The 13,892-nt window shown below is 40.8% G+C and overlaps 1 protein-coding gene across 3 annotated transcripts in view; it reads right to left on the bottom strand.

Annotated features, from left to right (window-relative positions):
- The window catches only part of TBC1D4 (TBC1 domain family member 4), a 208,104-nt gene that overhangs the window by 22,212 nt on the left and 172,000 nt on the right, over positions 1–13,892 (bottom strand). For all 3 annotated transcript variants that reach the window (XM_055123679.1, XM_055123678.1, XM_055123680.1), the window contains 3 exons: positions 10,703–10,912; positions 5,915–6,073; positions 1,260–1,418 (listed from right to left, as the gene is read on the bottom strand). In XM_055123679.1, coding sequence (XP_054979654.1) covers positions 1,260–1,418; positions 5,915–6,073; positions 10,703–10,912 — 528 coding nt within the window. The remainder of the gene's footprint in view (positions 1–1,259; positions 1,419–5,914; positions 6,074–10,702; positions 10,913–13,892) is intronic.

Raw genomic sequence — 13,892 nt, forward strand, 5'->3', positions numbered from 1 at the left:
GGTGACAAAAGATTATTTTTCAGCAATATGTCCTTGCATACCGAGTCTGTGAAAGGTTAAATCTGGGGCGAGAGTGATAGTACAGTGGGTAGAGCATTTGCCTTGTACACAGCCAACCCCGGGTTTGATTCTTGGCATCCCATATAGTCCCCTGAGCATCGACAGGAGTAATTCCTGCATACTAAACCAGGAGTAAGCCCTGAGCACTGCTGGGTGCTCCCAAACAAACAAACAACAACAATGACAACAACAAATCAAAGAAGGGGCTGGAGGGATAGCACAGTGGGTAGGGAATTTGCCTTGCATGCGGCTGACCCAGGTTCGATTCCCAGCATCCCATATGGTCCCCTGAGCACCGCCAGGGGTAATTCCTGAGTGCAGAGCCAGGAGTGACCCCTGTGCATCACTGGGCATGATGAAAAAAAAAAAGGAAGGAAGAAAGAAAGAAAAAAAGAGAAAAAAGTTAAATCCTACAGCTGCCAACGTCAGAATTCGTTTGAAATTTTGATGCTCATTTTTCATCTATCCAACCTAATTCACAGCCAGTATGACTTGGGGTAAGCATTATTTATCTCCAGAGGGTGGTTAAGATAGAGGAGGATCCATTATGACAATACTGGTTGGAAATGATCACTCTGGACAAGAACTGAGTATTCAAAGCAGGTAAAGAGACATACATGATAACCTTTTAGCATGTGTATCACAAACCATAATGCCTCACATGAAAGAGAGAGAGAAGAGAGGTGCCCGCTGTAGAGGCAGGCTGGGGTGTTGGAGGGGGGTAGCTTGAAGGGGTGGGAGAAAAACTGGGGAGACTAGTGCTGGAAAATTACACTGGTGAAGGGATGGATGTTGGAACATTGCATGAGTAAAACGCAATCATAAACAATTTTCTAATGCTCTATCTCATGATGATTCCTTAAAAAAATTATCTCCAATAATAGTAAACAGTTATTAGTATTTAGTTAAATAGTAAATAGTTCCTAAAATAGAAACCTAGAGCAATGATCTTTATAATGATTCCAAAATAAGAGGACTTGCTTTACGAAGGGTAAGTCTGAGATGAAAGTTCCATTTGAGGCTGAGGCGTCTGCGCTCTCTTCAAGCAGAGATACTTGCCGTCCAGGGAAGGACGAGGTGAGCAGCAGCTCTGCAGAGAGCAACAGGCCTGCTCATCCACACCACAACCAGAAAGCTACCCAAAAGCTCAGCAAAGGGGCCCACTGGCTTCTTTCGCAAGGAGCAACCAATGAACATACCTAAATCCACGAGAATGGCATGCTGCTGGGCTGTGAGCTGCTTTAAGAGTTCTTTATAGGACGTGTCCGGAGGTTGCTGTTTCGTCGGTAATCTGTGCCTCAGACGATACTGTAATGCTAGGAACTGCCATATTTCTCCTCGGCGACTTTTGGGAACTCCTACAATCAAACAGACCAGTAAGTAAGGTCTAGACTGCTGGGACAGAGTTGCCAAGAAATAGTTCATTGACTATGGAATGCTTGAAAGGAGGCAGCAAGAACGTCTACTGTCTGGAACTCTATGATGACCTGTTGAATCCTGAAGCTACTAATGCCCTAAAGAGAAACCCCTCAAGTAAATCGGTGATGACAATGGCACTACTCTTAGCCAATCTGATGGAGCACGTCAGAGGACATTTACGGTGGCTGCCTCCCTATTGAGCAACGAAAACAACCCTGCAAAAGATTCAATTGCTATTATCTCCACTTTACAGCTGGGGAAGTTGAGGCTGAAAGAGTGTAAGTAACTTGTTTAAGTGTGTTAGTTACAAAGTGGCAATTTAGAGTTGGAACTTTGGAAGACTGATTTCAGAAACTACTGGAAGCCTAAAATGTATTACTGCTTATTTTTACATTTTAAGTGGCTTGCAGCTAGTAACAAATGCTAATCAATATTTATGATCAGCAAGTAATTTTGTAAAAGAGAATTCTGGAACCAAACACTATAAAATAGTATTCCTAGAAGATAATGAAAGACTTAAATACTATAAAAGGCATAACTATTAAACACAACTCACCCTTGAGGGAAAAAAAAAGATAGTATATATAATGAAACATTACCTCTGTTTATGTTTCATTACTCAGGAATTACTCCTGGCAGTGCCTGGGGGACCATATGGGATGCCAGGGGATTGAACTGCATTGGCTGCATGCAAGGCAAATGCTCTATCTGCTGTACTATCACTCCAGCCCGAAAAAATACTTTTTTGTATGTGAACGTATATGATGTAAGCAGTGGAAAGAACTCAGAGCACAGAATTTCATTTCCCTCTTTTCTGTCCAGACAAACTGGATCAGGAATAGCTTCATGAGCTCCAGCAAGCTAAAGGAAGGTTTAATGGTATTCAGTCATGTTTGGAATATGACTCAGTTTTTCTGAACTGAAAGTACTGGCCCAACACTGTAACACTGTAGCTCACTGACATACTGTGTAAGGCCCGTCACATTACAATTCTAAACCACCTTTTTATTAAATCCATTGCCTCTGATTCCCTGCCAAATGCTAGCTCATGGGTATTTTCACCTTTGCTTTAGAGATTTCCAAGGATTGCCCCTTGGAAAAGCATTTCTATTTCTCCTTTGTAGACAAACCTGAACACTAGTCTTCTACTCAATAGCTCCCAAGCGTCTCTAGGAGTAATTGCTCCCTTTCCACATACTCAAATGGTTACTCTGACATATTCAATCAAAGGTAGCTATGTACTATATTTGCTTTGTTCCCCCAGAGATGACAAATTCCTTAAGAAGAGCAACCAAGGCTGTGCTGGAGTGATAGTACAGTGGGTAGGGCATTTGCCTTGCACAGAGCTGACCTCAGTTTGATTCTCAGCATCCCATACAGTCCCTCAAGCACCAGGAGTAATTCCTGAGTGCAGAGCCAGGAGTAACCCCTGAGCATCGCTGGGTGTGACCCAAAAAGCAAAAAAAAAAAAAAAAACAAAAAAAGAAGAGGAAGAAGAAGAAGAGCAACCAAGGAGTCACTGTGCTTCTGACACACAGTTGAATAAGCAAACACACCGTTAGAAGGCAACACATTAATCCATGATGAGTTTACAGAAACCTAATTCACTTCAGTTAAACGAGCGCCCAATATGTGGCAGGGTATGGAGCATAGCCCTGAAGATACCTTGTCCCTGGAGAGGAATAAATTCATTCTCAGGAAAAATGAGTGTGATTCACTCCTACATTCATCCACTCATTCACCCCATCAATGCATAACTTGTACAGAATGCTCTGTGAGGTGTTAGGTCTGCCGTAGTGGAACAAGGGAAATATGAAATAGACCCGTACAAATTATGGTAAGAATAATGAAAGAACCAGGAGGCAAAAACCAGTGAATTCTGCTTAGCGTTCGGAAATGCTATCAAAACTGAGAGCTGAGGGGAAGCTCCAGCCGGCACAGTTTCCTGGCAAAGACATACAGGTGAAAATTCTGGGGACAGGAAATGGGGAAGAAGGACAAAGTGAGAAGAGGAAGTGGAAGGAAAGGGACATGGTAAGTGGGGAAAAGGTCATTGTCACTGTCATCCTGTTGCTCATCCAATTTGCACGAGTGGGTACCAGTAACGTCTCCATTGTGAGACTTGTTACTATTTCTGGCATATCCAATATGCCACGGGGAGCTTGCCAGGCTCTGTAGAGAGATTTAAAAAAGGGAATCTAGAAAAGGCTTGAGCATATTTCACAGGCCAAACTGGAACCCAAAATAGTTTTGCGTCCTTGTGAACAGGTAATACAAAGGAGGAAGAGGCAAAAATTAGTGAGGACCAGAGCAATAGTATAGTGGGTAAGGTGCTTGCCCTGCTTGCTGCTGACCCCAGTTCCAACGCCGGGTACCACCTATGCTCCTGAATCACTGCCTGGGGTGATCCCCAATTGCAAAAACTAGGATAATCTACCCCTGAGCGTCACTCTATGGGGCAGAGGCACAGGACCCCTCAAAATACAACAGAGGAAGGGAGGGAGAGAGGGAAAGAAGAAGGAAAGGACCTTTCCTCCTTATTGTATTATAGTACTGAATGCATAGAAGTGTATACTGTATCCTTTAAGAAATGACAAGGTGCATGCCCGTTCCTAAAATTTAAACCCAGGAATGGTGCCAGCAACTCCTCACACACTTTCTATTAACTACTACTTTGTCTCCCAAGTAAGCACGCAATGATAATCTGTAACATTTCATATTTTCCAGGAAAATGGAGCAACCTCTGACTCCCGTAAGGACAGCTAAGTTAATTTAAACTATGTAACAGTTTCATGCTTTCTCATCGGCTTTTAACATAAGAACCATTATCAGGTTACTTTGGCTGTTCCAGTACTTACTGTATGGATGCTCAGCCTGGCGAAGTAAACCCAACTGTTCGGTGCCCATCTGAGGGCACAGTCCTGCTCAGGACTGGCATTGCTGGGCCACCAGGGCCACTCTCAGTGCTCAGAAGACATGCAGCACTGGGGATCAAACAAGGGTCCTTGAGCATGCTGGTTAGACGTATGCTCTAAGACTCACGCTAATGTGTGCACTAACTCCGCAGCCCTTGGGACTTCTTCATACCCAGCTTACCCGTACCCAAAAAATTCTCCATTTATTTAAATGGCCACAGAGGGGCTAGAGCAATAGCACAGCAGGTAGGGCATTTGGCTCGCATGCGGCCAACCCAGGTTTGATTCCCAGCATCCCATATAGTCCCCCCGAGCACCATCAGGAGTAATTCCTGAGTGTATGAACCAGGAATAACCCCTGTGCATCGCCAGGTGTGACCCAAAAAGCAAATAAATAAATAAATACAATAGTCACAGAAATTACAACTAAAATGTTCACCCATTAAGTTTCATTTAACGTTTATCATGGTTGAATATCAGCCATCTTGTAGAGCTGAGCTGAGCAAGGTAGGAGCCTTGGGTTTGATCCCCTTTAGCTCCTGGTTCCCCGAGGGGCAGCAAGAACAATAATGACCACGGAGCTGAGGGTAGCACCTGGGCACTGCCAGGCATGGCCCCCAAGCCAAAAGAAAGAAAAGAAAAAGAAAAAGAAACTCTTCCAAGATAAAGATTAATTTCTAATGAATAGAAGGAAAACTAAAAAAATTGATTACAATATAAGTCTATAAATTCATGCATGTAGCTGAATACAATAGACATATAAATACACATGTACACATCTAAGTCACTTCTGAACTGTCACTGTCACTGTTATCCCGTTGCTCATTGATTTGTTCGAGCGGGCACCAGTAACGTCTCTCATTGTGAGACTTGTTGTTACTGTTTTTGGCATATCGAATATGCCACAGGTAGCTTGCCAGGCTCTGTCGTGCCGGTGAGATACTCTGGGTAGCTTGCTGGGCTCTCCGAGAGGGGCGGAGGAATCGAACACCAGTCAGCCACATGAAAGGCGAACGCCCTACCGCTGTGCTATCACTCCAGCCCTGAACAAATAATCAAAATATTTCAAATGTGGGTCAGTACAGGGGTTGCATCCAGCCACCCCTGTTTGGTCCCCAGCACCAAATAGAGTCCCTAAATATCACCCAGAATGATCCTTGAGCTCAGAGCCAGGAGGAAGCCCGAAGCACTGCTAGATATGGCCCGAAAAATCAAAAAATAAAGCAGAGAAAGAAAAAGAAAGAAAAATACATCATTTTTGTAAGTCTGAATTATTTTTAATGGACATGATCAAAGATTAGTTCCAATGTACATGTTCTTCCTAGGGTAAACACAGAGCTAAAAGGAACCGGTTAGAGTAAACAGAGAGATCTATAGATCCATTATTAGTTACTAAGTAGAAGCAGAAACAAATGACTTCCCTTTTTAATAAACAAGTGCAAACACAGCAGTTATACATCAACTACACAAACCAAAAGGTCTCTATAGTCTTCCTAAAAAGATTACTGAGTCTAGCATACCTTCTTTAAGACAAGTATGAATATCTTCCATATCACATCTGATTTTAGCTCTATAGTTTAATAATTTCTTATCCCAGGTTATTAAGACCTCCTTCTGACATACTCCAACTTCTTCGTAGTCCAATTTAATTTTTCTAGTGTGCAGTTCATCTCTGCTTGCTAAGGAATAAAAAGAGAATTTACATGAGATAAACATCTTTTAAAAACAGTATTTAGAACATATTTGCCAGACTTCTATTTCTAATCCCTTTTAAGAAATCTAACAACAAAAAATTTCTCAAAGAAAATAATTTGAGACTATTTGAAATGTTCTCATACTGAAGGTAAGAGATACCAGAAAAGGATGCTAAGGATATTTTAATCTGTACACCTTATAGATGATAACTCTGCTAGGCATAGAACCCAAGCCATGTTTGCTATATATACATTTTCTATATATACAATATTCTAACAAATGTAATAGAAGCTATTGCTTTTATTGTTTCAACATCATTAAAATTAATGTTTTATTTCCGACATATATGAGAAGATAATGTCTCACGCTAGTCTTGATTCAAGAAATGTGTGACCATGATAAACTAACACATTCTTGGTGTTTTCAGATTTTATCACTAGTCTTAATAACACTAGGTTCCACATTCCTGTTTCTTTTAATAGAAAGAGGCAATTCATTTTACTAATGTTAACACAACTTTCATTTTAAAAAATAATATGAAATTATCATTCAATGGTCTAAGGCCCAGAATCCATCAAAAGGAAATGCCTACGAAAGCAACCATTATCTAGAATTGGTGGATTCAATTCCCAGCATCCCATATGGTCCCCTGAGCACCGCCAGGAGTGATTTCTGAGTGCAGAGCCAGGAGTAGCCCCTGTGCATCACCAGGTGTGACCCAAAAAGCAAATAATAAAAAAATAAAAATTAGAATTGGACTTTATCTTGAATAATTTATTCTAACAGGGCAAAGGGAAGAAAATCATGCAAGCATATTTTTTCTTTTTCTTTAGAATAGCTCTGAACAGGACTGTGTCCAATCAACTGTTTTCATTCCAGACCAAGGAGCAGCAAGTACCTTACCTTCTGCAACACAAATCTTTGTAATGCATCCAAAGTCCTCGACAGCACAAAGACAATAGCAGAATGAGTATTACTCTCTACTTAGTGTGCCTGAAACCAGTTCAAAAGACTTACAATATCTTGTAATAGAAATTTAAGCAGGGCAATAAACATTCTGATTTAAAAGTCCAGACATGTTGAAAAGATAAATTGCACTACAAAAGTATTCCTTCTGAATACCACTAGGGGGCTTTCTAACACAGCTTAAATTTGCTTGCCAATATTTTTTTTATTTTCTCTATGATAATCAAAAACTTTTTTAGAAGGAGTGGGTCTATTAAATCTAATAATAAGACCAATCCCACATAAAACTCTGTAATGATTTTTTTGCAATGGCATATAAAAACATGAACTTTTATCAAGTTCTTTTTCTTCTATCTTCTCTAAAACATTAATTATAAAATAATGGATCCAGGGGCTAGAGTGATAGCACAGCAGGTAGGGCGTTTGCCTTGCACACGGCCAACCCAGGTTCAATTCTCAGCATCCCATATCGTCCCCTGAGTACCTCCAGGAGTTAATTCTTGAGTGCATGAGCCAGGAGTAACCCCTGTGCATTGCTGGCTATAACCCAAAAAGCCGGATTCTGAGATTAAGATATTCAGTAAGAGCTCTTAATGTCTGCTCTCACTCAGACAGTTAAGTAGCATATGTAAAGAAGCATCAAGAAATGCCCATTGGAGACAGACATAGAAAGATTGAACTCATTTGTGGAATATAAAGTAACAGAATGGGAGACTAACACCCAAGAATAGTAGACATAAGTACCAGGAGGATTGCTCCACAGCTTAGAAGCTGGCCTCACATGCTGGGGGAAACGGCAGCTCAGATAGAGAAGGAACCACCAAGTAAAGGGTGCTAGGAGGGCCCATTCGGAATGGGAGATGCGTGCTGAAAGTAGACTCTAGACCGAACATGATGGCCACTTAATACCTCTATTGCAAACCACAACACCCAAAAGGAGAGAGAGAACAAAAGGGAATGCCCTGCCACAGAGGCGGGGTGGGGTGGAGGGGACGGGGGTGGGGGGTGGTGGAAGGCATGCTGGGACCATTGGTGGTGGAAAATGGGCACTGGTGGAGGGATGGGTACTCGATCATTGTATGACTGAAACACAAGCGCGAAAGATTGTAAGGTACATATAACTGTACCTCACAGTGATTCACTAATTAAAAAAAATATTTTTTAAATGCCCATTGGATGGAGAGAATAGTGCAGTGGGTAAGGACACTTGTCTCACCAGGGTCAAGGCCCAATAACCCGTATGGTCCCCAAAGCCCAGAGCCTTGCCAAGGAGTGAACCCTGAGAGCAGAGCCAGGAATAATCCCTGAGTACTGGCAGGAGTGGGCCGAAACACCCCCACTCTCATAAAAAAAAAATACGTACTGACTAGAATGGATGGATCAGTGGATTGCACTCGTTTTTATGTCATTTTTACTTTAATACAGAAATAGAGTACTAAGAAATGTTTCTGGTCAACTATTCTACATGTTATTTCTATTATTCTGTCAATTTACATATAATTATAACTGAACTCAGAGTACACTTATAATCCTTTGTATTAAAACATATTTATTTTCTCTTATTAACACACAGAATGGAAAAATACTGTAATACAAAGGAAAAAGTTCAAGAATCATGCTATATAAATGTGAATTTTCTACCAGTTCATCACTGCCTGACCTTTGGCTAATACCTTGCATCCCAAGTCAGGCACTAACTAAAATGCAGAATGAAGAATCATCTAGGTTATTTTTTTAAAATTTTTTTTTCATTTGGGGGTCATACCCGACAATGCTCAGGGGTTACTCTTGGCTCTGCACTCAGAAATTATCCCTGGTGGTATTTGGGGAACCATAATGGATGCCAGGGATCAAACTCTGGATGGCCAAATGCAAGCAAGGCAAGTGCTCTACTCACTGTACTCTCACTCCAGCCCCGTGCTAAGGTCATTTCAGTTCAAGTAGTCTATGATTCTAGAGCTATTCTTTGATATTTAACATAAAATTCTACTTGACATTTTAAATTCTATTTTTATGACATTTAACATAAAAATCATATTCCAGTTGTTAATGAAATATAATCTCACGCTTTAACTATTTTAAAGAAACGATAACCATAACATTTTCAACTTCTCTACTTATGCATCAGTCCAAGAATTAAATAACTGCTGAAGAAATAATAATTCATGGGGGCCGGCAAGATAATACAGCAAGCAGGGCACCTGCCTTGCATGAAGTCAACCCAGGTTTGATCGACGGCATCCCCAATGATCCCCCAAGCACCTCCAAGAGTAATTCCTAAGTGCAGAGCCAGACATAACCCAAGGGCATCAATAAATGTTGCCCCCAAACAATAAGTACAAAACCATGAATTCAATTCCTTTGCAAGTCTACAGAAGGACAAGTGGATAGGTAATGTAGATCATCCAACATCTAATTTATTTTGCTTTGGGGACTCAAAACCAAAAGTGCTCAGGGATCACTCCACACTCTGAGCTCAAGGAACTCTCCAGACTCAATCACTCAAGGATTAAAAGCAATGCATAAAGCATTTATAATTATAAAGAAAAAAATTATTTCCTATTGATATTGAAAATCTTAGTACTTTTCATTCTGCTAAAATAAATGAATAAACAATTGTATCTGTGAACTACGCACATTGCTCAATTTAAATATTGACTCTTAGATAATAGAAGAGGAATCTTAAGGTAGATCACGATGAATACAGAAATGTAAATACTGTATTTGAAAGGCTATTTAGAAGACAGAATAGTCAAAACAAGTCAGACAAAAGCCTTGATTGTTCATTTTCTAAGAATCATAAAAGTCAAAGAGCCCATTTAGGGTAAATCATTTATTTTATAAATGTGAAAAACAAGTTATTTTTAAGTTAAAAGATCGGGCCAATATAATGGCATTCATACTTTCTGTTTTTAATTTCAGTACTATCTGCAAATCTTGTGAGTGGGCCTATAATTATTGGGGTAAGTAAGAGTCATTCAAAGCTTTAAAAACAAATCGTAAAGCATCATAAACTTAGTACAATAAGTTTATGGCAAAATAAAATACTAAAAATAGAATAGCACAGCAGTTATTATGAGTTATCCAATTAAGAATTCAGTGATTTGAATATGATTATTCATGTGAAAAATTTACAAAGTAATAACATAAAGCAGGAACAATGATTTTGTAAGTCCATAATTACTCATAATCCTAGTAATCCAGGTATTTATGAATAATCCATACAGCCCAATTTATTTAAAATAGGTCTATTTCTCCTATAGGAATAGAGTTAGCCTAAGGACTTAAAGTCACATTAAAAAAAAGAGAGAATTTTACTATCACCATTTCAAAGAAAAATCCATAATATCAAACTTCCAGTTATATTTTAAATAAACACCTACCCTATATGAACTTAATGTCTTACTACCCAAATACACTCAATGGGTGCCTGTAGCTTTAAACAGATGAAAGAAAAATGCAAATATCTTTTACTGACCTTTTCTATGTGAGAGCAACAATGAACTAACAACCAACAGGTATAATGAGTAGACAATGTAGTAAAAAGTGTGTCTACCGCCTGAGAGAGAGCGGGAGCCGGGGACGGGGTGTGGGGCTACCGTGTCCAGAACAGCATCGTATCATGTAGCCCTGTTTGAATGGCTAACCTTCAAGTTTCTGGTTTTCTTTTTCCATTCGAAGTAGTAAAATCTGTTGGTGTATAGCTTTTCTCCACAAACTCCTTAGCTCTTCCGATTTCTTCCTGGCTTCTACCTTTTCTGGGTCCTCTTCACCAGACACGAAAATAACCCGGGGTTCCTCTTCCATGGTTGGGGCAAGAGGGGACAGTGGCAGCAGTTCGTTCCTGTCCAGTCCATCTGCAAAGAAGAAAACAGTGAGCGGCATTCCTCGGCAGTCACCCGGACTACAGAAACGTTCTCGAGCTCTGACACTCCCTCGTCCTGTCTTCCACCTTTAGAGGCTTTTCACAAAGCCACTTGCCCCGTCACTTTGTTTCTGGAACTAATGATTAAAGCAAGTTCACTCCACTGAATTCCCCTGCCAGAGTTCCCTCTCAGAGTGAAACAAAAGCTTTGTGTCATTTCACCACTTCTGCTTTTCTCTGCGCACAGAAAGACCGGTGAGCTAGGTGCTCCAAAATAAAAAGCGGCCTTTCCCCAGAACCTGACACTTCTGCAATTTATGCTGAGTCAGTAGCAGGAAGCTCCTCAAATCTACAGTATCAGACCCAGCAGTGCTGGACATGTTTCAGTGAGGTAACTCACCTTCTTTCAACTCTCCTACCAACTCCTGGAGCATATTCTCTCCCTCTATCCCATCTCTTGCACTATTGCCAATTATTTTATTAACAAACATGCTGTTTCTTAAAATACTTGAGTAGTCACTTACATCTCAAAGAGCTAAAGATGAACTAGTAGGTTCATGGACATTCTCAGCCTCTTGTCCCCACCTCCCCAGGCTGGGGTCAAGGCTGGGGTCCTTTCTGCTATTCTCTGACCTGGAATGTTCTCTCAGAAGACCCAGTTTACACTGCAATTCTCTTTCTCAAACATCTTTCTCCCATAAAGGGGGTTGAAGTAAATTTATTTTTTTTTAATAAAGCTTCCTCAAACCAGCTAGAATTGGTTTTACTTTTAATAATGTTGTTATTTATTCACAGATGGATGTCTGCCCGCCCTCTGGTTATTTGTTCCTTAATAAATAAGTGTCACTGTATCACTGTATCACTGCTCGAGCGGGCACCAGTAACGTCTCCATTGTGAGATGTGTTGTTACTGGTTTTTTTTTTGGCATATCGAATACGCCACAGGGAGCTTGCCAGGTTCTGCTGTGCGGGCAGGATACTCTTAGTAGCTTGCAGGGCTCTCTGAGAGGGGCGGAGGAATCGAACCCTTACACGTGGGTTGGCCACGTGTAAGGCAAACGCCCTACCCGCTGTGCTATCGATCCAGCCCAATAAATAAGTTTATAATTTTTTTTTTACTATTGAATGCTCAGCGCTTACTCCTGGCTCTGTGCTTAGGGATCACTCCTGGTGGGTTTAGGGGAACATAAGGGGTGTCGGGGGTCAAACCCAGGTTGGCCACATGCAAAGCAAGTACCCTACCCACTTTACCATCACTCTGGCCCCAGTAAACAGTAATTTTAAAAATATCGTATAGTTCTTTTACTGGGTTTTTGGGCTGAAGTCTTAGTTAATTTTGTTGTGGCTTTCTTGGTTTTAGAACTGCCCTTTAAATACCACCGAATTTTGATGTGTAGTCCCAGTCATACTTTCTTCGTTCTAGTTTCTGATACTTTCTTCCTTCTAGCTTTCAGTTTCTAAACACCTGATATTTTTGTCATCCTTTAGAGTAGGTCATACTGAAGCAAGCACAAAAGTTTTATCACCTGCAATACAACCTTCTTTCTGCCTCCTGTCCAACCCTTCTTACCTCTATCCTCCTTTTCCTGTCCCTTGCCACCTCTCACTATAATCAGGAAACATAGCATAAATATTTTACATACTAACACGGAAATTATTCAAAAAATCTTTGCAGCAAAGTACATGATTTTTGTAACTGTCTCATACCTATTAAAAAATAAGTAACTTTCCTCTACAGGGGCCCCAAATTCTGTATAAATACTAGAGATTGTTTAAGATGTGTTTCTCAAATAGTCTCTATTTTTTTTTTTTTTTTTTTATAGTTTATTTTTAATTAGTGAGTCAACGTGAGGGTACAGTTACAGATTTATACATTTTTGTGCTCATGTTTCTCCCTTACAGAGTTTGATAACCCATCCCTTCACAAGTGCCCATTCTCCACCACCAGTAAACCCAACATCCCACCCCCCCTTCCCAGTCCCGTCTCCCCCCACCCCACCCTGCCACTATGGCAGGGAATTCCCTTTTGTTCTCTCTCTCTGGTTAGGTGTTGTGGTTTGCAATAAAGGTGTTGAGTGGCCATTGCGTTCAGTCTCTAGTCTATATTTGGCCCGCATCATCTTTCCCCCACATGACCAACAACCACATTTTACTTGCTGTTCCCTTCTCTGAGTTGCCCAGAGTGAGAGAACAGCCTCCAAGCCATGGTGACAACCTCCTGGTACTTATTTCTACTATTCTTGGGTGTTCGTCTTATAGTCTATTATTCTATATTCCACAGATGAGTGCAATCTTTCTATGTCTGTCTCTCTCTTTCTGACTCATTTCACTTAGCATGATACTTTCCATGTAGATCCACTTATATGCAAACGTCATGACCTCATTTTTTCTAACAGCTGCATAGTATTCCATTGTATATATGTACCAGAGTTTCTTCAACCAGTCATCTGTTCTAGGGCACTCGGGTTTTTTCCAGATTCTGGCTATTGTAAACAGTGCTGCGGTGAACATATAAGTGCATATGTCACTTCGACTATACTTTTTGGCTTTTCTGGGATATATTCCCAGCAGTGGTATTGCTGGGTCAAATGGGAGCTCAACCTCAAGTTTTTTGAGAGTCGTCCATACTGTTTTCCAAAAGGGCTGAACTAGCCGGCATTCCCACCAGCAGTGTAGAAGGGTCCCTTTCTCCCCACATCCTCTCCAACAGCGGTTGCTTTTGTTCTTTTGGATGTGTGCTAAAATAGTCTCTATTTTTAAATTTTTCTATATTTAAATTTCACAGTGGTATTTGTCAAAATCCCCCATCAAAGCTACTGATTTACTGTACTTCCAAATTCTACTCTCATTGTTAGCTCCCAAGGCGAACAATGTGCTTTGGGCCACCCCCTGAGGTGCTCGGAACTTACTCGTGATTCTGTGCTCAGAGATGGCACCTGTTGGAGTTTGGGCGACTAAGTGTGGTGCTGGGG

Source organism: Sorex araneus, chromosome 1 (genome assembly GCF_027595985.1).
Source record: "Sorex araneus isolate mSorAra2 chromosome 1, mSorAra2.pri, whole genome shotgun sequence".
In the NCBI taxonomy this organism is placed as follows: domain Eukaryota; kingdom Metazoa; phylum Chordata; class Mammalia; order Eulipotyphla; family Soricidae; genus Sorex; species Sorex araneus.